At 44.3% G+C, this 22968-nt stretch overlaps 1 protein-coding gene across 3 annotated transcripts; it reads left to right on the forward strand.

Annotated features, from left to right (window-relative positions):
- The first annotated feature begins 15008 nt into the window (after positions 1-15008).
- Positions 15009-19591, forward strand: LOC114849938 (homeobox protein OTX2-like). 3 transcript variants are annotated; one of them, XM_029141760.3, is made up of 4 exons: positions 15009-15317; positions 17524-17621; positions 17845-17996; positions 18141-19591. In XM_029141760.3, exons 2-4 carry the CDS (start codon positions 17525-17527, stop codon positions 18792-18794), a joined length of 903 nt encoding a protein of 300 aa, XP_028997593.1. In that variant the 5' UTR covers positions 15009-15317; position 17524; the 3' UTR covers positions 18795-19591. The 3 variants fall into 3 exon arrangements, with proteins under 3 accessions (XP_028997593.1, XP_055362542.1, XP_028997592.1); XM_055506567.1 differs by lacking the exon at positions 15009-15317 and adding an exon at positions 15884-16223; XM_029141759.3 differs by lacking the exon at positions 15009-15317 and having other exon boundaries at positions 17207-17621.
- The last annotated feature ends 3377 nt before the right edge of the window (positions 19592-22968 follow it).

A 22968-nucleotide genomic window follows, 5' to 3' on the forward strand; every position in this document is an offset into this window, starting at 1 on the left:
TCATGAATGAGAGGAGTATGATGGTGGTGAGATGTGCTGTAGGTCAGACAGAGGAGTTCAAGGTGGAGGTGGGACTACACCAAGGATCAGCTTTGAGTCCCTTATTGTTTGCTATGCTGATGGACAGGCTGACAGAAGAGGTCAGACAGGAATCTCCCTGGACAATGATGTTTGCGGATGACATTGTGATCTGCAGTGACAGTAGAAAGCAGCTGGAGGAACAGCTTGAGAGGTGGAGGTTTGCTCCAAAAGAGGAAAGAGGAGGCATGAAAGTCAGTCGTAGTAAGACAGAATGCATATGTCTAAATGGGTAGAAAAGTGAGGTTACAGGGGGCTAAGGTGAAGAAGGTGTGGGAGTTTTAGTACCTGGAGTCAACAGTTCAGTATGTTGGAGAGTGTGGAAAAGAGGTGAAGAGAGTGCAGGTGGGTTGGAGCGGGTGCAGGAAAGTGTCAGGAGCGTTGTGTGACAGAAGAATGTCAGCAAGACTCAAAGGCAAGGTTTACAAGACAGTGGTGAGAGCAGCTCTGCTCTATGGGTTAGAGACGTTAGCAATGAGAAAGAGAAAAGAGGCAGAGATGGGGGCAGCAGAAATGAAGATGTTGAGGTTCTCCTTAGGAGTGAAGAGGTTAGACAGAATCAGGAACCAGCTCATCAGAGGGACAGCTCACGTTGCCTGCGTTAGAAAACAAATTCAGAGAGGCCAGACTGAGGTGGTTTGGACATGTGCAGAGGAGGGAGAGTAAATATATTGGTAGAAGGATACTAGAGATGGAGCTGCCAGGCAAGAGGGTGAGAGGACGACCAAGGAGGAGATATATGGATGTGCTAACAGAGGACATGATGTTGGCTGGTGTGAGTGTAGAAAATGCCCAGGATAGAATGAGATGGAAAAAGATGATTCACTGTGGCGACCCGATGAGAAAAGCAGAAAGAGAAAGAAGAATAATTGCAAATTACAGCTAAACAGATATAGGAGATTATTCTGTTCTGTCGTTGAATGCCTCACTAGTTCTACTACTTTAAGTAATGGCCATGCTGTGCAGTAGGTCTGCTATTGACGAGAAAACATATCTAATGTCTGGCAAATAGTACACAGTCTGAGAGCACTAGGATGTTATTAAAGTGTGATCCCCCATCAAAATACCAAGAGACATGGAGTGTTTGTTACTGTTGTTTTGATAACCCACACACGCAAAGTGTAATACAGTATACAGTCATGTCCATACATATTGTGACATCGATACAATTCCAACATGTTTGGCACTATACACCACCACAATGGATTTGAAATGAAATAAACAAGATGTGCTTCAACTGCAGACTGTCAGCCTTAGTTTAAGGGTGATTCAATTAAAAAAACATCAGAGAGATAGCAAAAAATATTAGGCGTGGCCAAAAAAACTATTTGGAACATTCTTAAAAAGAAGGAACGCAGTCAATTACAGACTGCGAAGGATTTGTAATCCAGTGTTAAAAAGAGAAAGTTTGATTTATAATTATTATTATTGTCCCATTACTTGTGCATTACTCACTTAAAAAGTGGGGGGCATATATGCAAACTGTAAATAATAATAATTCCTACACCGTTCACCTGATTTTAATGTAAATACCTTCAAATTAAAGCTGACAGTCTGCAGTTGAAGCACATCTTTGTCCTTGCATTTCAAATCCATTGCAGTGGTGTATACAGCCAAAAATGTTGGAATTGTGTTGATGTCCCAATATTTATGGACCTGACTATATATTTCCCTCCTTGTCATTTATTTGCAAATGCTCTTATGTTGATCCCAGTACTACAACCGTCTAGCAATTCACAACTTAGCCACACACCTGATGATTGTGTAGATGAAAGTGAAATTCATGACGCAGCATCTGTGACACCTGTGTCATCCTCATCTGTGTCAATTGCATCACAGTCCACAGCTAGATTCTGTGGAAAACACAAAGCAAATATTAACACAGCACATACACAAGATTAAGTAATCAATATTGCATACAGTACAATGGAATAATATACATTTATACTACACAAGTAGCTTTTTCAGTATCAGTTAGTGGGAGATCTCAAATCTGTCCTCTAGGTACATTTCACTTCTATTTGGGGTCTTATTAAGATAATGAGGGAGACTTGAGTTTATCCCCTCCTCACCAGTGAGTCACCTGCAGCTGACTGAATCATTCACCATCCACAACTACTGAATATCTTTTCACTGCTACTAGATGACGTTTTATATGTGACAATGGTTTTTTTTTCGGTTACTGCATTATTTTATTATTTAAATTAGAATTTTGCATGAAAATTAGTGTCAAAAGAAGCAAGGTCAAACCTGGTTGTGTGACACTACAGCATGTGCAGACTAGCTAGCTAGCTAACATTGCTGTTGGCTAAGATGGCCATTGAAGCTACAGTAGTAGAGTTTCAGAACACCTTACTCGAGTTAATATAATGTGCAAACCACATACAAGTGAATTAAACAGCACAATATTATAATGGGAGTTTAGTTTAATAACTCAAAGCTTACCATTTCTGTCGATGCTCGGCAAGCAGCTCCACTCTTCTGTGTCGCATGAATGCTGTCTCTCCGCTCCAAGGGAGCAGGCGTGGCAATCAAAAGGGAGCGCTTGATTTGTTATATGGCGCACACCAGATTAACTCCGCACACAGTTATAAATAGCACAACAGAAACCAACGGCTCAGAGGTGTCAAAGAACAAACTGCAAGATTAGTGGGCAGTTTCCCGCGCAGTAGTTAATAGGGGGGACATGGTGAAGGTGGGGACTTAAAATGTCAGGATCAGTGTAATATCTACTGTTACTGAGAGTGACTGAAAGCACTATATATATATATATTTTGCTAACTGAAAACAATATTACCTAACTGAACTACAGTTGAAAAAACAAATAAACAGAATGTAGATTTTAAAAATCCTTATATAAAAATTATGTTTGCATGAATACAGATATTTTTAGCTTCAAAATACTAAATGTCCACTGAACTCTAATACAAAAGGCTACACTGTACACACCCACTAGACTGAAAGGGAGCCCACTAAGTGGCAGGAAAACTGAGCAGACCAAATTCCTTACAGGGAAAAAGTATTAACTTCACTAAATAAACTTTATATTAATGCCACCTTAATTTAGAGATGTGAATGTATTGAAGCTGTTGCTAATGGCTGACAGACTGGCCCAAACCCCCAATAGGGAAATTTTAACATTTAGTAGACATACTCAGTACATAAACCGAGGCCAGATCGACAGACAAGAGAACAGAGAAAGTACAGGGACACAGGAATAACTCAGATCAAACTGAAATTCACTGCTGAAGCAGGACATGTATTGAAGCTGTTGCTAATGGCTGACAGACTGGCCCAAACCCCCAATAGGGAAATTTTAACATTTAGTAGACATACTCAGTACATAAACCGAGGCCAGATCGACAGACAAGAGAACAGAGAAAGTACAGGGACACAGAAATAACTCAGATCAAACTGAAATTCACTGCTGAAGCAGGACATGACAGTCACTTTATTGTTGCCTCTTTATTATTGCTGTTGGAAGGATCAGGCAGATCCATGAACAACAGTAGACAGTAATGTGGGGGAGGGGCACGGCCAAGGTGGGGACTTGAAATGTCAGGATCAGTGCAAAATCTGCTGTTACACAAAGCCATAAATGGCATGGTCAAGGTGGGGACTTAGACATGTCTGGGCATGTTTTGTAGCCAAGTAAAACTGAATACTAAATAATAAGTAGCATTGTTTATATAGTTTTTGTGATTGCAAATGACAGGTCAGGGTCTCAGTGATTTCACATTTTATGTAGTTCTTTTGGTCCATTCTTGCAAATGTGCTACAAATGTGCTGTTTTTTGCAAACTTGACCCCACCCAATTTTTGACTCAGGGATAAACTTACTGAACTAACCCTTTGATCACAAGAAGTCAAGACAGTATTCTTGTTTCAGTTCGGGTTCTGGTTTTGTCCCTTGTCCCCCCTGTCTGGCCTTGTGTTTCTTGTTCTCTCCCACAAGCACTCTTGCCAGACTCACTATTCTGCCTATTGTTTTTATTGTGCATATTCTTTCTCCAACCTGATGCCACAACAGCATGTGAGCTACTTCACGACACAGTCAGGCACGTAGAGACACAGAATCCAGACGCTCTTTATCTCATTACTGGGAATTATAATTATAATGCCTTACTCTCTGCTGCCCTTTCAGCCTTCACCAAGTACTTTACCAACCTTATGCAAGTGTTAAGGTTTGCACACATCTACAGTATAACCCCACTACAGTATGACCACACTGATCACAACACGGTACAATAGACACCCCGGTTGAGAAGAGACCACCCCTGAACAGGTCTTCAGTGGACAGATAGGAGCAGAGGACGGTGCAGAGTTAACTGAAGCAAAGTTTCAGAGAACTACTATCTGAAAGAAGTTGAAGGAGCTTTCAATGCATAAAAAATTAAAATATGATTGAAGGGCCCTGAGGGTGGCTATAGCAAAGTTGTTTAGGATTAATAAATTTGGCTACAGCTAAACTTCCTTTACAACCCCCCTTCACACATCTCAGATACAGCAGCCACAACCACCATTCCTTTATTAGTTCCCTCACCTCATCTGACCAAGTATGAATGGAAATGATGGACCAGAGGGGATCAGACACGGACTGCTCAGAACCTGTACTGACCAGCTCTGTGACGTGGTCACATACACTCTGTGGAGGACTTTCTGTGTTGTTTTGTTTTTTAAGACCACAGATGCTAAGTTGCAAAACCCTTACACACTGGTAGCTTTGACCTCCCACCTGATAAAGACTATGCAGAGGCTTATCCTCGGCTACTTATTTTAAAACATTGCTGGACCTGGACCTGTTTGCTTAGTAGTCAAACATTGAGATGGATGGTCTTGTCTTCTATCTGCTGTACTGTGCGCAGACTCATACTGGAAGCTGCTGTGGGGGTCATGTTTTTTTACTTCTCCAGCTCAGTCAACACCATCCAGCCAGTACTATTGCGAGGAAATCTGTAAGGAGCAGGACTGGGTGGGCACATCGCTGCGTAGGCAGTAGCTTACCTCACCAACAGGCCACTGTACTCATACACGGCTTGTCTCATTCACTGCCCTGCTTATTTATACTAATAAAAGTGCTAATAAAACAAACCCTACTTTGTTACCTCGACACCTGTGCACAGATCAATGGCTGGACGACTGATTGTGTTATATCAAATAATGAGGGAGACTTTTATTTAACTGCTCCTTAGCCATGATAAACTTTGACATTCCCTTGACAACTACTTTACATCTTTTTACTGCAGCTCTCACACAATTTACCTAAATCAGTTCAGTTTAAATCTGATTTGTGTACAGTATACAGTGCTACATCTATTCAGTTTTAGTTTGTGTCTTTGCTTAAAGCTGGTCAGGAGGGCCAGATTTTTCTTCATTTTAAAAGTGATATCTTGAATTAATTGAGAGAAAAGCAGAAGGACACACAGTTTTATCACTGAAAATTGTGGTCATTCCAGCTCATAAAAGTCTTGACTTTCATGCAGTAAATTGTGATTTTTGTGACAACCTTTTTGGTTTTGCTGGAACAAGCTTTTTTAGCAGGGGTGCAAATCAACTTCCACTAGGGTAGCTGAAAACTGAGTTTCCCGCCAAAAACCAACAGTCTCCATGAAACAGCACAGCTGCATTAACCAAGGTCTGAATGACAGGTCAAACTCTTGATGTTGACAATGATGTCTACACAGCGGCTCCATGTATATTACTGGTTAGCTAATTATTTAACTAGTGTTTGATTGTTTAGTAATGACCAAACACATTTACAAAAAAACTTTTCAAACCAAAAGCAAGAGCAACTGAATTAGTGCAACTGAATACTGAGAATTAATTCCATTCCTTTGACATTGTGATTGGTTAGTGACAATATTTCATCTGTGTCAACTGAGTTTTGAGGCCCACTACCATCTGGGTGTTGACCGCCTCTGCAACAACTCCAGTGCCTTCTACACCATCCAGCCGGTGCTTCTGAAACACAAACTGGAGAAGCCTGGTGTGGACCTTCACCTGACGGAGTTGATTATGGACTATCTCACAAACAGGCCTCGGTTTGTGAGAGCCAGGGACTGTGTGTCTGACACTCTGACCTGCAGTGTGGGGGCCCCACAGGGGACTGTCCTGGCCCCCTTCCTTTTCACCCTCTACACGTCAGACTTCAGACACAACACGGACAGCTGCGTTCTGCAGAGGTTCTCTGATGACTCTGCGATCGTCGGACTGATCACTGATGATGACGATGCAGAGTACAGAGGACTCACTCAGAACTTTGTGGACTGGTGCCAGCGGAACCACCTCCTGATCAATGCTGGGAAAACGAAGGAGATGGTGGTGGATTTCCGCAGACAGCAGCCTGCTGTCATCCCACCGATGCACATCCAGGGAAAGGACAAGTCTCTTACAAGTACCTGGGTTGTGCATCTGAACAATAAACTGGACTGGACTCATAACACAGATGCACTGTACAGGAAGGGTCAGAGCAGACTCTACCTGCTGAGGACACTGAGTCTTTTGGAGTGAGGGGGCCACTCCTGAAGATCTTCTATGACTCTGTGGTGGCATCAGCCATCCTGTACGTGTGGTCTGCTGGAGCAGCAGCATCACAGTGAGGGACAGGAAGAGACTCGACAGGATCATCAAGAAGTCCAGCTCTGTACTGGGCTGCACTCTGGACACGGTGCAGGAGACAGTGAGAGAAGGGTCCTGGCTAAACTGACATCCATCATGGACCAGGACTCTCACCCACTGGAGGACTCACTGTCTGCTCTGGAGAGCAGCTTCAGTAGCAGACTGATCCACCCTCGCTGTGTGAAGGAGAGATATTGTAGATCCTTCCTACCTGCTGCTGTCAGACTGTATAATCAGAACTGTTGACCACGTCTCACTACAGTCACTCACCCACTGCATCAGTGGTTTATATAGCAACCTGCTCTGCACAATATTTGTGTAAATCTGTGAACAATCATGTATATTGTTACCGGTACAAATCTTATACCCTTTACTGTGCAATAACCCTGCAATGACCTCATACTCACTCCAACTGTACTGTACTCCTTTGTACTGTGCCAACACAAACTGGTTTGTAGCTGTATTCTCACCTATTTGTACTGCTGTTGTGAGAAGTAATTTCCCCACTGCGGGACTATTAAAGTTTTTCTTATCTTATCTTATGCTAACTTGTTTGAAAACCCAGGCTTTTCGATTAATTCGATTAATCCATCCATCCATCCATCCAGGGTGGTGAAGCAGAGTGGTCTACTACTGGTGATATTACGCATACTTGCAGAATCTATTGACAGAGCTGATATGGTGGATTGAATTAAACTCTGCTCCATGTATGGCTCCATTTAGAGAAAAGCTAGTGCTAGGTCTAACCTACAAATATCTCTTCTAACAGGGGAGAAACTAATTACATTTTACTGCTAGTACTGATAAATGTAAGTAGTCCATTACTAAATAGGAGTAAGAAGCAGGTATTTCAACAAAATTAAACAGATGAGATTTGTTCAGTTACCACAGTATATTTTTTTAATATGATATACATAGTTTTTATTATATAGCAATACCAGTCTTAAAAAAAACTTAATTACATGTCTTTAATAATATATGATAGTCATCCCTTTTTATATAATAATACCTGTATTGAAAAACTTTAAAATACTTCTTTAATAGTACTATAGACAAATCTTATTATAGTAATACCTGTCTTTAAAAAAAAAGTTTAAAATAGATTTGTTACTTATGACCAATAGGGGGCGCTAGCGAGTGGGGAAGTGGCAATACACACTTCCAGAACAGTGAACATAATGGGGACTGCCATACCTTGTGTGACCACAAGGGGCGCCTAAGGACACACAGTCACACATTTCCCGTCTGGAAGTTGTCCACTTGGGGACTTCTGAGATATTTGCAGGGGCAGTGTCAAATACTGTTTTGGAGCTGTTGGTAGGGTTGTGCCGGTGGGGACCAAATTTGAGGTCCCCACGGTAAAATGAGTCCTCACGTGTATGTGTGTAATCAGGTCAAAGTCCCCATATGAACGGAAAAACAAGTACACACACACACACACACACACACACACACACACACACACACACACACACACACACACATACACACACACGCGCGCGCACACACACACACATTCAGCTCTAGGCTGTTTTGTCTCTGCATATCGGACGCCTGCGATGAACAGGATGCTGCAGTGGACGGTGGGTTAATAGCTGATCAAGCTCATGTGCAGGTGATTTAGTTAAATCCCACTTTAACACACCTATAAGCCATTAGCTGCACAGCTGCGAATGACATTTTAGGTCTGGAGGGAGGCCTGAAGGAGAGTCCGAGTGAGCCGGCGGTTCACAGGTGAGGCACCGTGAGCTCTGCCTCATCGCTTTAAGCCCAGCTATACATGCATGGATGTGCGTTTAGAGCGTGATACGGTGGTGGTACAGGGGTGTGAATTAAGGCCGTGAGGGGGGTCAGGCCTGGGGGTGGGGGGTTAGGAGGGGATTAGCCGATGCCAGTTGGATCATTTTACAGCCGGAGGACCCCCACACCCCCGACCCCCCCCCCCCTCTTCAACCCTCTGCAGTCTCCTGGACAATGAGGATTAAACTCCTCTTGTTCCTCAACTCCGAAAAAAACGGCAGGACGACAAAGACACTATTCCTCCCGGGTCCCCTGGCTGTGGCTGAGGGCTGCAGCGGAGGAGAGGAGGGAGGGGAGGGGAGTGCGGGCGGAGGCAGGGGGTCCATCATAAAATTAATCCCTTCACAGTTTCCTCTGGGTGCAAAGTGAGATATGAGGCAGACATGTCTAATGAAACGCTACAGTCATCTAAGGGCACGGTGATAAAAGCACATATTAAAGTAATGGAGCCTGTCATTAGAGCCTCTAATAAGTGGATTGAGAGGTCTGTGCTCTTCTTCACTGATCATCACGGAAGATTAATCAACACCAAAGAACTTTTTTAAAAAACCTCCACATTCTTCTACTTTACTTCTCATATATTTGGCTGAGTGTCCGACTTACGGAGCTGGTTGTTTATAAAGGGACTTAGGACAAAAGCATCTTTAATGTTGTGATGCTGAGGCTCAGGTTTGCAGAATCCAACCACTACATGAGCTGGACAATAAAGAGAGTAGCACAAAAGAAACAGAAGTCCGCTGGTTATAATCTGAGAATAAAAAAAAAAAAAAAATGAGGGAGTCAATATAGGAACATAAGAGAGGAGTGAAAGAGAGGATGGAGGAGGCCAAGTAGCACAACAGAACCAGGGGGAGTTAGAGGACAGAGGAGAGGAGTGAGCCTTTCACACAAAAAGGCTCTTTTTTTACGTATGGATAAAAAGAGCAAAAGAAAAGCTGCTTCTCGCCTCCTGGACGTAGTGTCAAACCAAATCAGTGTCTGGCTTGGCAGCGCCGATCGTCTCCCAGGCACCGGCGAACAATGGAGGCGAGCCTCGGCCGCCACACCTCTCACTTCCAATCTGCGTCCTCCAGGACGGGCCTGAGAGCATTGGAGGGGGGGGGGGGGGGGGGCAATGCACCCCAAAGGTTGGAAAACTCTCATAAAACATCCTTGTGTGGCAAAAAAAAAAAAAAAAAAAAGTAAAGAGCGGTCCTCACGTCCCTTTGGACCAGTTCATAGTTAATATCAGTTAACCTTGGCTGCGTGCATTCGGGGGCCGGGGTGTTTTTTTTTTTTTTTTTTGGTCCTTAAAGACGGTTCAGCGCAGGTGGAGAGAATGGGACTTAGTGTCAGGGTGTGCGCACGTAAAGCCAAACACAAACATGGATCAACCGCTCCACGATTACAACGACCAACAATCCCTGAGCTGCGTTAATAAACGTGAGCAACAAGGCTTGATCCTCCAAAACCTCACGGCTCAAAAAAAAAAAATGTCTATTCTGAATAGACCCCCCCCCCCCACAACTAAATCACATTGTTGGACAAATCCCGTATTTAGCGGAGAAGAGTTACTGTGCATTTATATTCTTGAAGACTTTTCTTAAGCCAGTGCCGCCGCCACTTTGCAGCTCGGGCTTCATCCAGGCTGAGTAAATCCGTCGCTCAATGGCGATTGGCTGGAGCCAAAGGGGCCATCGTTTTCACAGGCTTCCACAGCAGCCCCCACTCCGGCGCTAGTGTTTACCCATCACCAAACAATGGCCGGGTACTGGCAATTAAACAGCATTTTTACCGAGGAATCCGTGGCAGTGGTCTAATGGCATTACTGTTGGATGAGTCAATCCTTGAATAGTCAACAGGATTTTGCCTCTCACCAGGAAAAATACTGCTTCATCGAATTACCCGTATTACATAGATTTACCCACAGCTTATGATTCGGGGTTCACAGATTACCGCGCTTCTAAAGATGGCGGGAGAAAGGAGCGAAAGGCCAGGAGAGCGGTGACTCCGGCACGCTCGTCCCTTTGAGCCCGCTAAGCTGCGCAGATTGAGAGATGAATAGTTTACTGGGACTCTTCGAAGTTTTCTCAGCTTTTTTTTTTTGCGCTCGACGTTTAAAATTCGATTGGGCGACTCGTGAAAAGTGCCTTGCAGGGAAGCCACGCACGTATAGGAGCCAGTCTGCACATTGTGCCCTTTGACCTTTCGTGGGTCGAGTCGGGGCTGGTCGGCTCGGGGAACCGGGAGGACCGGCCAAGTCCATTATCTCACAATGAAGGGCTAATTACGGGGCCTGCAAGCCTCAAATCACACGGCAGCAGACTGCCTGTCTCCGTCCTCTGCTCACCCAACGTCTTAATTGCTCTTTTATTCTCTCCCCGTTTCGCCGCGACTCTCTCTCTCCGACGCGCTCCGTCGCCGCGCCGCCGCCACTTTCGCACATAAAAGCGAGATGCTAATTGCCTGCTATGGAAATATTGGGCCCGCGATAAGCCAGGCGGGGAGGCTTGGCCGGGCCGCGCTCGCCCCCCCCCCCGCCCGAACGGGGGAGCGCGGAGCCAGGGCGGCCGCCGGTGAGCGGGAATTCATTTTGCGAGTGTGTGCGAGGACTGTCATTGTGCTCCGGTGGCAATTTGTCAGACAGTGGTGTTGGCAAAGTCCTGATACGGAGGCCGCTCCAACCAAATTACAGGCAAATTAGTTGAGTTATTTTGACTCAGCTGTCAACGCCAGTCAAAAGTACAAGGAGGGTGTTTCATCGAACTGATTAATGGATTATTACAAGTGCTATTTGTGACTTTAAACCCTCAATTATGATCTCAATCTGTAGGTAATTTGCTAATAATGGCTGCACAATCATTTAACAAGACAACATGTGTTTGTCCTAATAGACGCCATCTTGAGACGCACATATGTATGGAAATGAGGCCCAGTGGGGGAGCTCGCAGCGTGCACGCCTCGTGCACGGCTCTTTTTTTGAGTGTTATCTAACTTTTGCTGATCTTTTCTCCATTTCAATGGAAAATTTGCCGTCTTATAACTCCCTAATCCCCGCCGCTCCTCCGCACAATTCAGCGCCGAGGCGGTTACTTTAGTAACTTCTCTTCAGTGCGAGTCACCTGCCGTTTGACCCCGGCCTTGTCCTGACGACAAAACCAAAAGCTTTTCAAGAACCGTCGAGGATATTGAAATGCTCTTTCAGACGTTTTCTCCCCCGGGCGCTTTGTCCGGGACGCTGGAATCGACGGAGGAGCCTGGTTCTGCTAATGGTGGGAGCACTGGAGTGTTTGAGCAGCGGCGACTGGAGGCGGCGGCGGCGGGGGAGCTCCGGGGCTGAGGCTGGTGCAGGTCGGCTGTTCAAAGGCTGGTTTCTTGCATTGTTGGTCAGTTGGGGATTAAGGTCCTCTGTGCAGCAGAATAGCCCCTCTAATTAAAAAGGATAAGAAGGCAGAAAAATAGCGAGGCACGGGAGGAAGCAAAGAGAGAGGGAGAGGGGAGAGCAAACTCACAGAGAACAGAGAGAAAAGAAAAACTGTTTTCAGTGTCACTCCTGAAGCCGAGCCCATTGATTCAGACTGGATTAACTTTACACTCCTCCTCCCTGATTTCCTTTATTTTTCCTGCCACTCATTCCCTCGGTCTCTTTTAGTCATTATTTCTATCGAGCAATTTACAAACTTTGGTCTCTGAGGGCAATTTATCCCCTTTAACGTACAGTTAAACAGTGCATTCAAAGCTGGACAAAGGACGAGGCGCACATCCTTTTACTTAATGGAAGAAACCAAAACCTACAGAACTTTTCATTGTAGTTTTGCAGGTTCTAGTTTTTTGTTTCAGTGCATTTGTGTGCTACTTGTTGCCGTATGCGTCCCTGCGTGTGTGTGCGTGTGTGTGCGTGTGTGTGTGCGTGTGTGTGTGTGTGTGTGTGTGTGTGTGTGTGTGTGTGTGTGTGTGTGTGTGTGTGTGTGTGTGTGTGTGAGTGAGTGCGTGCTGCTCAGTATTCGACCATTATCAGAATGTGAATGGAGAGGCTTGTGCTGTGCCCCAGATGCTGGCTGACAGTAGGTGGGCTGTTTGCAGTGGGGTTGCCAGGTTGTGTTTTTGTTTGGCCCTCCTCTGTCCCGCCTGCCTCCCTCCCCTCGACCAGCGGGGGGCCCAGGGCTCCTGGGGCTGGTCCCTGCTGACCAATACCCAGGTAGGAGGCTTCTCAGTTTGGCTAACACTAGCCGCAGGCCGTGGGAGGTTAACGAGGTACCAGCAGGGACAAGACATTCAACCCTCCCATGGGCAAACCACAAGTGGCTGATGTATGTCAATGAAGGGCATGAATATGATGTGCTGGAAGCCGAGAGGCAAATTAAATGCAGTAACAGTATAACACTGCTGTGGGTGTGTTACATATACCTTACACTGACACTTATAAACCAAATCATTGAGGGGATTACTGTAAGAGCCAGACTGAGCCCTAAATCACGAGTAAGGGGTTAAAATACTACTTTGTTAACAGCAGAAAGTTTAAGATAAGATAAGACAATCATAAGTTGTAAAGGGAGTTTTGTGACTCACTAGTGTTATATTCATCCATCAGAATCCATATTAGGCCTAAATGATGTGTTCTGGATCAGCACCATGATGTCTTACTACTCATCTGGCTGCTTTTAATGCAGAAAAGCAGTAGCTCTCCATCTAGAATCCAGACTAACAGGCAAAATAAAATAGTTATAATGAATTCTGACGTCTTACTATACCTACAGTCGGCTTTGTTGCTCACAAACACCTGCTGTCCAGCTCATTCAGACTCTTGATAAAACATTCAATACCAATGAACGCTCGCTTTGTTTATACACGCGTCGCGTCTTCCAGCACGCCTATCAATAAAACTATGTCACTGTCATCAATGTCCAGCACAGTGCAGAGTGTGTTTGCAAGCGTGGCCCGAGGGGAACAGATGGGGTTAGTGGAGTGGGCCAAGAACATTGATCTGACCTTGAGATGTACACTTGAAATGATAGATAGATAGATAGATAGATAGATAGATAGATAGATAGATAGATAGATAGATAGATAGATAGATAGATAGATAGATAGATAGATAGATAGATAGATAGATAGATAGATAGATAGATAGACAGACAGACAGACAGACAGACAGACAGACAGACAGACAGACAGACAGACAGACAGACAGACAGACAGACAGACAGACAGACAGACAGACAGACAGACAGACAGACAGACAGACAGGCATCCTAAATGTATGGTCTCCAGCTTCAGCGGTATTACCCTGTAGGAAGCAAACAAAGGGCTCAGAGAAAAGGAGGAGAGAGGCAGTGCACCACACTTTCTCTGTGGCAGTCTGCATTATCCCGTGCACTGTGAGAGAGGATCTCAGTCCCACGATTCTTAGCCTTCAATTCGTCTCCCTAACAGCAGGAGAAACCGTGACTCCGTCAATTGGCCCGCAGACAGGGGGAGGGCATATTGCCACAGACATTAACAAGCGACTTCACCTTTTTTACAACCGCGGCCCCGTTTAGCTGAAACGCTCCCCAGGGCTATTAGATATTTCCCGATGAATTATATATCAGAGCTGAAGATGAAAGGAGGCTGCGTGAGCCAAGAACATAGCTGCGGGACAACAAGGAGCGCAGATAGTCAGGGCCCGTTAGGCTGTGTGTGTTTTTATGATCGCTGAGGGAAAACGGGAAAACTCCAACTGCAGAGAATTGAATAAGAAGGACCTCAATAACTCCTTTAATGGGAGTCATTAAATCGGTCATATTCGGGCCTTTTATGAACCGACAGAAGCGCTCGCCGTCATCGCACTTCATCACAGGCAGTAGGATGCTTCCTAAACACTGTAAACGATTCGCTATAGTCCATAGGTCGTATTGATTTCAGGCGTGTCTAACAAGCACACTCTCTGTTCGTCTGGCATGTAGACTCCTAATTAGTTCTCTAATCTGCGGCTGCTGCGGAGGCACCAATCAGAACCTCCGCAGGATGAGGTTTGTGAGAATGGGACGGAAATTAATTAATTGTTCCACGGATCGGCTTGGGTTAGATTGGTTCAAGTCCTGGACGTAAGGTGTGAGGAAGATTGGCATCTACACACAAATAGGTTTGTTTTCAACTGGTCCCTTCTGTCACGCAGAAAATTTGACAAACTACACATAATTGAGACACTGTCTCCTAAATCTGCTTCAGTCAGACCATTGAGTTATAGCCTGACAGTGATGCAAATTTAACTGATAACAAACACCTCGTAATAATAATAATAATAATAATAATAATAATAATAATAATAATAATAATAATATAATAATAATAATATAATAATAATAATAATAATAATAATAATAATAATAATAATAATAATAATAATAATAATAATAATAATAATAATAATAATAATAATAATAATAATAATAAATCACTGGATGTGATTTACTGCAGAAACACATCTGTACTAAATATCACAACTTAAAATATATACCTTAATGATCCATATAAGGGAGTTATCATGAATAATATTTTGGGGTCGCTATTATAATCGGAAGTGTCCGTGGTAACTCAGCAGCTGATGTTACTACCGGCGGGCCACTTTGCTGCTCCATCTCTTTTTACACCTCTGCCCATCCTCTTCTCTCTCTTTTTTCATTGGCCGCTAAAATTCCTCAGTTTCTCTCGCTCTCTCTCCCCATAAATACGGAGCATCTTTCGTATTATGCGCATCCAACACACTTACCCGGGAGGAAACAAATCAAAGTCTCTTGATAACCCTTGCAGAAGAAAGACCATTTAGTAAACGCCTTTAAGACCCCGCGTCTAACGTCTGAAGTAAGTGATTTAAGCATGTTTGGCTCGTTTCCACGTCAATTATGAGAGAAGTTTTATTTCATTTTTTGGATTGAAGGTGAAAGGTTCCGAGAGCTGCGATTAAAAGAGCTGCGCTGGGGTAATTGGGGGGGCGTGTTTAAACTTTTCTCCCTCCTGTCCCCGTTGGCTGCGCCGTGGAGCAAAGGGGCATTCATCCGATTAATAGCAGAACAGTGGAGCAGTCCACTATTTCACATAATACACTGCTGGTCTGCTCGGGCGTGTGGGAGGAAAGCTGACCCTCATAAAGTCAAGTTGTGGTTGACAGTTCAGTTTATTATTACCGCCATTACTATTATCATTTATATATATTTTATACTACCCAGGGTGTCAAAATGTACACGCATAATATAAATGTAAATAATAATAATAATAATAATAATAATAATAATAATAATAATAATAATAATAATAATAATAATAATAATAATAATAATAATAATAATAATAATAGTAATAATAGTAATAATAATAAATCGTCCGTTTGGGAAAGTGTGTTATAAGGTTGGTTGCAGAGTGGGTGATGGGGGGGGGGGGCTGCCAGTCAGCTGGTTTGATAAATACAATGCCAGTCTTTGTTTAATTTTCGTGACGCAGAAAATTAAGGCGGCCTGAATGCGGAGTCCTGGCTGGCGTCCTGTAATCAGGCCAGCGCGTGCCGTCCGGATTATCTCGTTAATTTCTTACAGAAAGAAGAAGGGGAAAAAATCTGGTAGCCAATAATAATTAATGGCTGGGCAGTTTTTTTTTTTTATTGAACGGATGTCGAGCAACCGGTCGCCACGGGTGAAAAAAGTGACAGATTGAGTGTAGGAGTGGCCGTTATTGACTGTCCGAACGGAGAGCGCTGGGAACTTTATTCTACAGGTAGGTGTCACGTTGAGGCCTCAGACAACAGCATATCAGCAAATTAGGTAGTTTATAAAATATAGTATTTACGGCGTCTCGATAAAAGTTTCCTAATTTATAATAATTCCTATGATAAATTATTTCTCACAAATTGTTTTTCATTTTAAATGTTAATGTTGTCCTATATTGACGTGCGTATTTATATTTTTGTGTCACCTAAATTGCTGCTCGATTAATTTAACGTGAATTCTAGAATTGTAAAGTCGACTTTTCCTGTTATTTTTGCCGCGACACCCGAGAAGACGTGCAGTTGGTCATCTCCTTGTTTGTTTAGTTTAACACTAAGCACCGCTCTCTAATCAACACTTTTCGTTAGTCTCACCTTCCAAATCTAATTACCGGGAGCAATTCATTAGTGAAGGAGGGGGAATCGCCTCGAGGAGTCTCAATAAATATATCTCAGTAAAACCCTTCAGGTTGGGGACATTTTGCGCGTTTCTAATTATTTGGCAATTATTATTATTTGGTTGCGTTTCATTTGAATGTACAAAGATTTTTTTGCGGAAACTAACAATGGGCCCAAGATCTAGAAATGAAGATGCTCAGTTGTATTTGAATGAGAGCTCAGTTTGCAGAATTGGCTTCTTTGTTTGTCTCCTAAAGTCTTTTGTTATCAGCATTACTTATCGGTCAACAGTGGGCTTTGTTTCTGCAAATGGCCCCCCAATCAGCTGTCTATTTAGCTTCGTCTAACCTGTGGGTATATGCTAATTGAGGGCCTGGTTGGGGCCCAGCGAGTTTTAACGACAATGTTTTGTTTTGGTGGTAGTATGAGAGGAGAGGAGTGTGTTTGGGGGGGGGGGGGCAGGAGGGGTGTAAGAAGAGGCGGGTTTAAAGAAGCAGTTAGAGTGTGTGTGTGTGTGTGTGTGTGTGTGTGTGTGTATGTGTGTGTGTGTGTGTAGCAGCCGTGGTGGCGTTTAACGGGGGGGGGGGGGGGGGGGGGTCGATGGCGTAAACGCCTGTCAGCCTCACAGAGCATCCTCAGTCCAGCAGGGACAGCTGGGGGTCTCCGCTCGCCTTTAAGAGCCCTGCGAGTGCGAGGACGCCCACTTTTTTTCAAAACCGACCGCGGTGCGTAAAGGCTGCGCGTAAAACTCCGCAGCCAGAGACGAACAACACCTTAGATCATTAAGCAACATTTTTTTTTTCATCCTGTATCGTTCATCAGGCTGTTTACTATCGTTACCGAACGGAGACACAAGAGGATTAAGACATATTATCTGCCTTTTTATTAACTTCTCCTCGGTTCGGCCGCCAGTATGATGTCCTATTTGAAGCAACCTCCGTACACGGTAAACGGACTGAGCTTATCTACCTCAGGCGTGGACCTGCTGCACCCTTCAGTGGGATACCAAGGTAATCCATCCTAACGTGTGTCATAATATAAAATCTGACAATTCCGTGAAGCCTCCGCTTATTATATTTCCAGACTCAGTCCTTGAATTAAAGCCTGAAAAATTGACCTAGTGTCTTTTTTTCTTACCTGTTTTAAATAATTTTATATGTTATCATTGCACGTTCAGTTGTTACTAGCTTCTATTTTGTCATACTAATATAAATATATATATATTCTTATCAGCAACTCCTCGCAAACAGAGGAGGGAGAGGACAACCTTCACTCGGGCCCAGCTCGACGTGTTGGAGAATCTGTTCGCCAAAACCAGGTACCCGGACATCTTCATGAGAGAGGAGGTCGCCTTGAAGATCAACCTGCCCGAATCCCGCGTGCAGGTGAGTTTCCAACACAAAGGCTTTGATTAACACTCATTTATTGTACTGTCTACACGAAGACAAACTCGCTACATCGCAGTCGTTGCGCACTACACTTATTTGCAAATGTCCTACGGCCAAATTAAATTCAATTTTTTTTCTCAGGTCTGGTTCAAAAACCGACGAGCCAAACATCGCCAGCAGGCCCAGCAGAACCAGAGCGGAGTGCAAAACAAGAGCGTCAGCAGGCCCGTGAAGAAGAAGGGCTCCCCGGTCCGCGAGGCGAGCTCCGAGAGCGGAGCCAGCGGCCAGTTCACGCCGCCCACGAGCACCCCTCTCCCGCCCGCGAGCAGCGGCGGCGGCGGCGGCGGCGGCGGCGGCAGCGCCGCGCCCGTGTCCATCTGGAGCCCGGCCTCCATCTCCCCGCTCTCCGACCCGCTGTCCACCTCCTCCTCCTCCTGCATGCAGCGCTCCTACCCCATGACCTACACCCAGGCGTCGGGCTACAACCAGGGCTACACCGGATCCTCGTCCTACTTCACCGGCATGGACTGCGGCTCCTACCTTTCACCTATGCACCACCAGCTGTCCAGCGCCGGCGCCGCCATGAGCCCGATGGGCGCCAGCGGCGTGTCCAGCCACCTCAGCCCCGCGTCGTCGCTCCCCTCGTCGGCGTACGGCGCGGCGGGGCTCGGCTTCGGCGGCGCCGCCGACTGCCTGGACTATAAGGACCAAACGGCCTCGTCGTGGAAGCTCAATTTCAACGCGGACTGTTTGGATTACAAGGACCAAGCGGCGTGGAAGTTCCAAGTGTTATGAGGGGCGAGAGTCGAAGAGACGGTTATCAGCAACTACAGACTTTACAGGCGAATGAAAAACCCAGTTGGGATCGGCGACAGGCCCCAAATTCTACCTCGGGCAGAGCAGAACAGAGCAGAGCCGGACTTAACGCCGGATGTCCCACTTGTTGGGTTAACTTATTGAAAACTAAGACCGACTTCTCCCCAACTTTGATCAAAGACGCGGAACAAATTTGTTGACCAAAAGGAAAAAGGATCAAGAGAGCGAGAGATCCGAGCCCTACTTGGATGAGTTTGAGGAATAGGTCAGGGTTTCTTTTAAGCTCCTTAAAGGCTCCCCTCTCTTGTCTTTTTTGATTTTGTTGGCACGCTGAACAGCCACTTTGATCAAAGCGTGAAGTGCGTGCGCGTGTTGTCAGAAAGCGCGCGCGCGCGCGCGAGCGAGCGGCTCCGACGCGGACCCGGATGCACTACTTAATTTATGAGAAATATTTGTTGAAGGCTAGTTAGAAGAGACAATCAGTCAGCTTGCGTGTGCTCATAAATGTCCCTTATGTGTTTCTGAATTATTATTTCCCCCGTGTTACTCTTTTTATTATTGTGATCCCTCGCTCCCTGTATCGCGAGCTTGCTCCGCGCAGCAGGAGCACGCGCGCGACAAAGCCAGTGATGCATTTGGTAGATTTTCTCCTATGTGTAAAATGACAAATGATTATATGGAGTATTGGCTGGCGCAAATGGAGGTGGCTCGGGGTCCATCAGAACCTTCTGAGCTGTAACGTGAGACGAGGAGACAATAAAAACATCTTGAAGCGACTCCTTTGCATGTGTGACTTAATCTACATTGTCTTTTGTTTGTTGGTTTCTGTACATAACACAATCACAGGATCACAGGTTTTATTTAGATTTGACACACTTTCAGGGGTTTGGTTCTCCACATTAGAATGTCGACTGACTAAGTGAAGTCTCACGGACTGAGAGGAATGTGAGGTCGGGGAGAGTTATGTTAATCCCGTCTCATACCGAAGATTATCCAACATTTTTATTGATGCTTGCTATTTAGGGCCGCATTGCAGTTTACGTGGAGATCGAAAATGAGCGCTGGTGCCAAAAAAGTGTAGACTTAAACATTTGTCTAAAGACAACACATGAAGGAAAACACAAACTGTCTCTAAATTCAAGTTGAACCCTGGCGTCCTCCTCAAGAGCGGCTCAAGGACCCGTTTTATCGATTTAATCAAGATGTGACAACTTTTTATTGGTGGGACTATATATTAATTGATCCCCAATCATTACGAACACAAGTACAAAAAATAAAAATAAAGTAAAGAAACAAAGAAAAATTCTACAAAACAACAGCCACCCTGAAAATGAGGTCATGCGACTGCAGTTTAATAAGAAAAAAATCTTATTACACTTAAAGTATAATGGCTTAAAATCACTGCACAATAACTAACACATATGAAGAATAAGCTAATTGGTCGATTTTAGGGCCAAAGTGCTTTAGGTAAACGTGAATAAAGTTCACAAAGATGGTGATAAACCAGCTTTGCGTTTATTAGGTGTCTCAATTCAACAAACATGTTCAGAGATGTGTGACATATGTTTGGTTTATGCCTCATATTCATTTACTTAATGTAGAAAGGCGTCTGGGTTCTTATTGGCTTCATCTCACATTTCTGGAAAAAAGAAACATGACCTGGAGAAACATCATCAAAACATCATTATCCACGTTGATTTTTTGTTGCGTGTCTCTTTTCCCCTAAACATAAAGCAAATGTGTAACATATTTTTATTGAGTTGCTGACATCGGGACCCATTTTGAACTCGCAACTGCTCTGCAGGTAAACTTTGGTGGCCACGCCCACAATAGAGCGCATCACGATGGAAACTACAAGCTACAAACACGTGAGAAAAAGATAAGCCGACCAAAAGTTACACTACACGAAGGAAACGCATGAAAATGTAAAGAACTTGTGAGAGAAATAAAGTTTTTCAGTTAAAAAGGAAAAACGAGTTGCGTTTATTCAGGTTGTGTGTAAATATATTTTTCAAAAGACATAGTAAAATATTTAAAATATAAATGTGTCAAGCACACATCGCATTTTTTTATTATCTCTTAGCGTTAAACTAAGTCTGGAACGTTTTTCCTCTGCGGCCTCAGTAATAAATGTCAGCAGAGAGCAGTAAGTCAGTCCTCATACACCCCCACCCCCACCCCCGAGTATCCATTCGGTTTTAATTAAGTACAAGCGCCACCAAAGAGGACATATGGGTCCGGCAGACGCGCTTCATTAATCCTCTCATCGCATTTGAAGATGTTAAACAATATAAAGAGCCTCGAAAGCCTCTTCCTGGCCGTGGCGAACGCACATTATGTCGGACGTCGCCCCCGAGGCAGGGCTTTCCTCAAGCACCAGGCACTTCAGGTTTTCCCAGGTCCGCCAGAAGCGGAAGTGACAGACGCTGGAGGAGCGTCTCCACCCAGAAGAAGACCTCAACAGAAATGTATTTCTAGATTGAAATATTATGCTTTATTAATGCCTGAGAAATAAGAGTCACTTATGCCACTGAGGAGCAAAGGTCAGATATACAACATAAACAAATATTTATGATGAATTTTATCATATTTTTAAGAACATGCCCATTTAATTAACCCACTTTTATCAGCTGTACAATAACATAATGATTTTGCTTTTTAAGCATGAGCCATTACTGATGGTTCTGGGCTAACAGGTCAACACTCCACCACATTTGAATACAGTATAACGGCCGTTTGGTGACGTGGGCCTGATTTCTCGACAGCAGTTGCATCAAAAAAAGCAGGTGATAAACTGAATAGACTGTTTGACGAAGGAGACAACATGGGTGAGAATACAGCTGAAGACTATTGTCATGCATAAGCATGTGTCCTACATTCCCGGAGAGACCACGTCTATTACATATCAACACAGGAGCACATACATAATTCATCTGCAACAACAACAGTCAAGGAATCTCATTTGAATGACTGAAACAATAGTGTTTCTGTGCCGGTGGCGGGGCGGCGGTTAAGGCGTGTGGTGAAGGGCTCAAGCAGCGAGCGTTGACACCATCTGACCCGCTGGAACCGCGTTAAGCCCTGCAATGTTTCATTTCCTCACTCGGATGAGGAGGAAAACTACCCAATGCACACTTTAACAGGAACAATGTCACTTTAATTAAAATATATAATTTTTTTCTTATATTGTTATTTAGACTCGTTGCCAGCTTCGGTCAGGTCAGAGGAAGTGTGTTTATTATGAGGTTTGCCTGGCTCTTGTCCAGCTTGTGATGGAAACTGCTGCAGAAGTTGTTCGCTAACCTGCCTCCTCAGTGGCTTCAATGAAAATAGCTGCTTCCACCTTCTGTTCATATGAGTGTGTCACAGCAGAACACTGACACAAACCTAAAATGACTAGAACATTAAGCAAAGAACGTATTGTATTGCTATTCTTGAGACTTGATCCTATTATAAATGGAGGAAATACAGATAAAAATAAATCATTGATCAGATGCTGGTTGTGGTGGTTCTCAGCTGGGAGTCTCCACCATATGGCTGCAGTTATAGAGGTAGGCCAAAGGAGCAAAGAATATGAACGCTGTGACGGTTTCCCTTCATGCACAGGCGCAGACATCAAGCAAAAAGCCTATTACAGATTTAAATCAAATCCAGCATATGTAAAAACTGAAGCGCCATTAGAGAATCAGGGCTTCACTCAAAGTTAATGCCTAGTTAATGTTTCTTCCTTTCTTATTTTTTAAAAGCATCCGTTTAGCTTCAGAAGCCAGGATTACGGCGACAGTGGACGTGGAGCCAACAAAGCACTTCTGCCCCTATGAGTACAGACCATTAGCAGGATAAAAGCCCCACAAATCTACTTATAAACGGAGACGTGGAAATAACAGATTAAATGCATTTAATGGACAAATTTACATCCATAAGCTGAAGATAAAAACAGTTGATGCAAAGTGATTGGACTGAGAGGAGCGTCCTTGATTAAGCTACTGTGGGACAAGTAAACATCAGCAAGGAGCAGTGGGACGCCCTCCGTCGGAGGAAACTATTGCTGGGCTGTTAATCAAAGGCTGCTGATGAACAACGACGGCTGTTTTGTTTAGCGATACTCAAATTACACACGTGATTCTGTGTTTTCTGACCAGGAAAGCGAGGG

Source organism: Betta splendens, chromosome 24, assembly GCF_900634795.4.
Source record: "Betta splendens chromosome 24, fBetSpl5.4, whole genome shotgun sequence".
Taxonomy (NCBI): Eukaryota; Metazoa; Chordata; class Actinopteri; order Anabantiformes; family Osphronemidae; genus Betta; species Betta splendens.

What these genes read in the sequence shown, in the direction of transcription:
- LOC114849938 (XM_029141760.3), top strand. Translation starts at nt 17,525, where the DNA reads ATGATGTCCTATTTGAAGCAACCTCCGTACACGGTAAACGGACTGAGC. An exon ending in CCCTTCAGTGGGATACCAAG is followed by an intron (nt 17,622 to 17,844) that starts GTAATCCATCCT and finishes TATTCTTATCAG; the next exon opens with CAACTCCTCGCAAACAGAGG. An exon ending in TGCCCGAATCCCGCGTGCAG is followed by an intron (nt 17,997 to 18,140) that starts GTGAGTTTCCAA and finishes TTTTTTTCTCAG; the next exon opens with GTCTGGTTCAAAAACCGACG.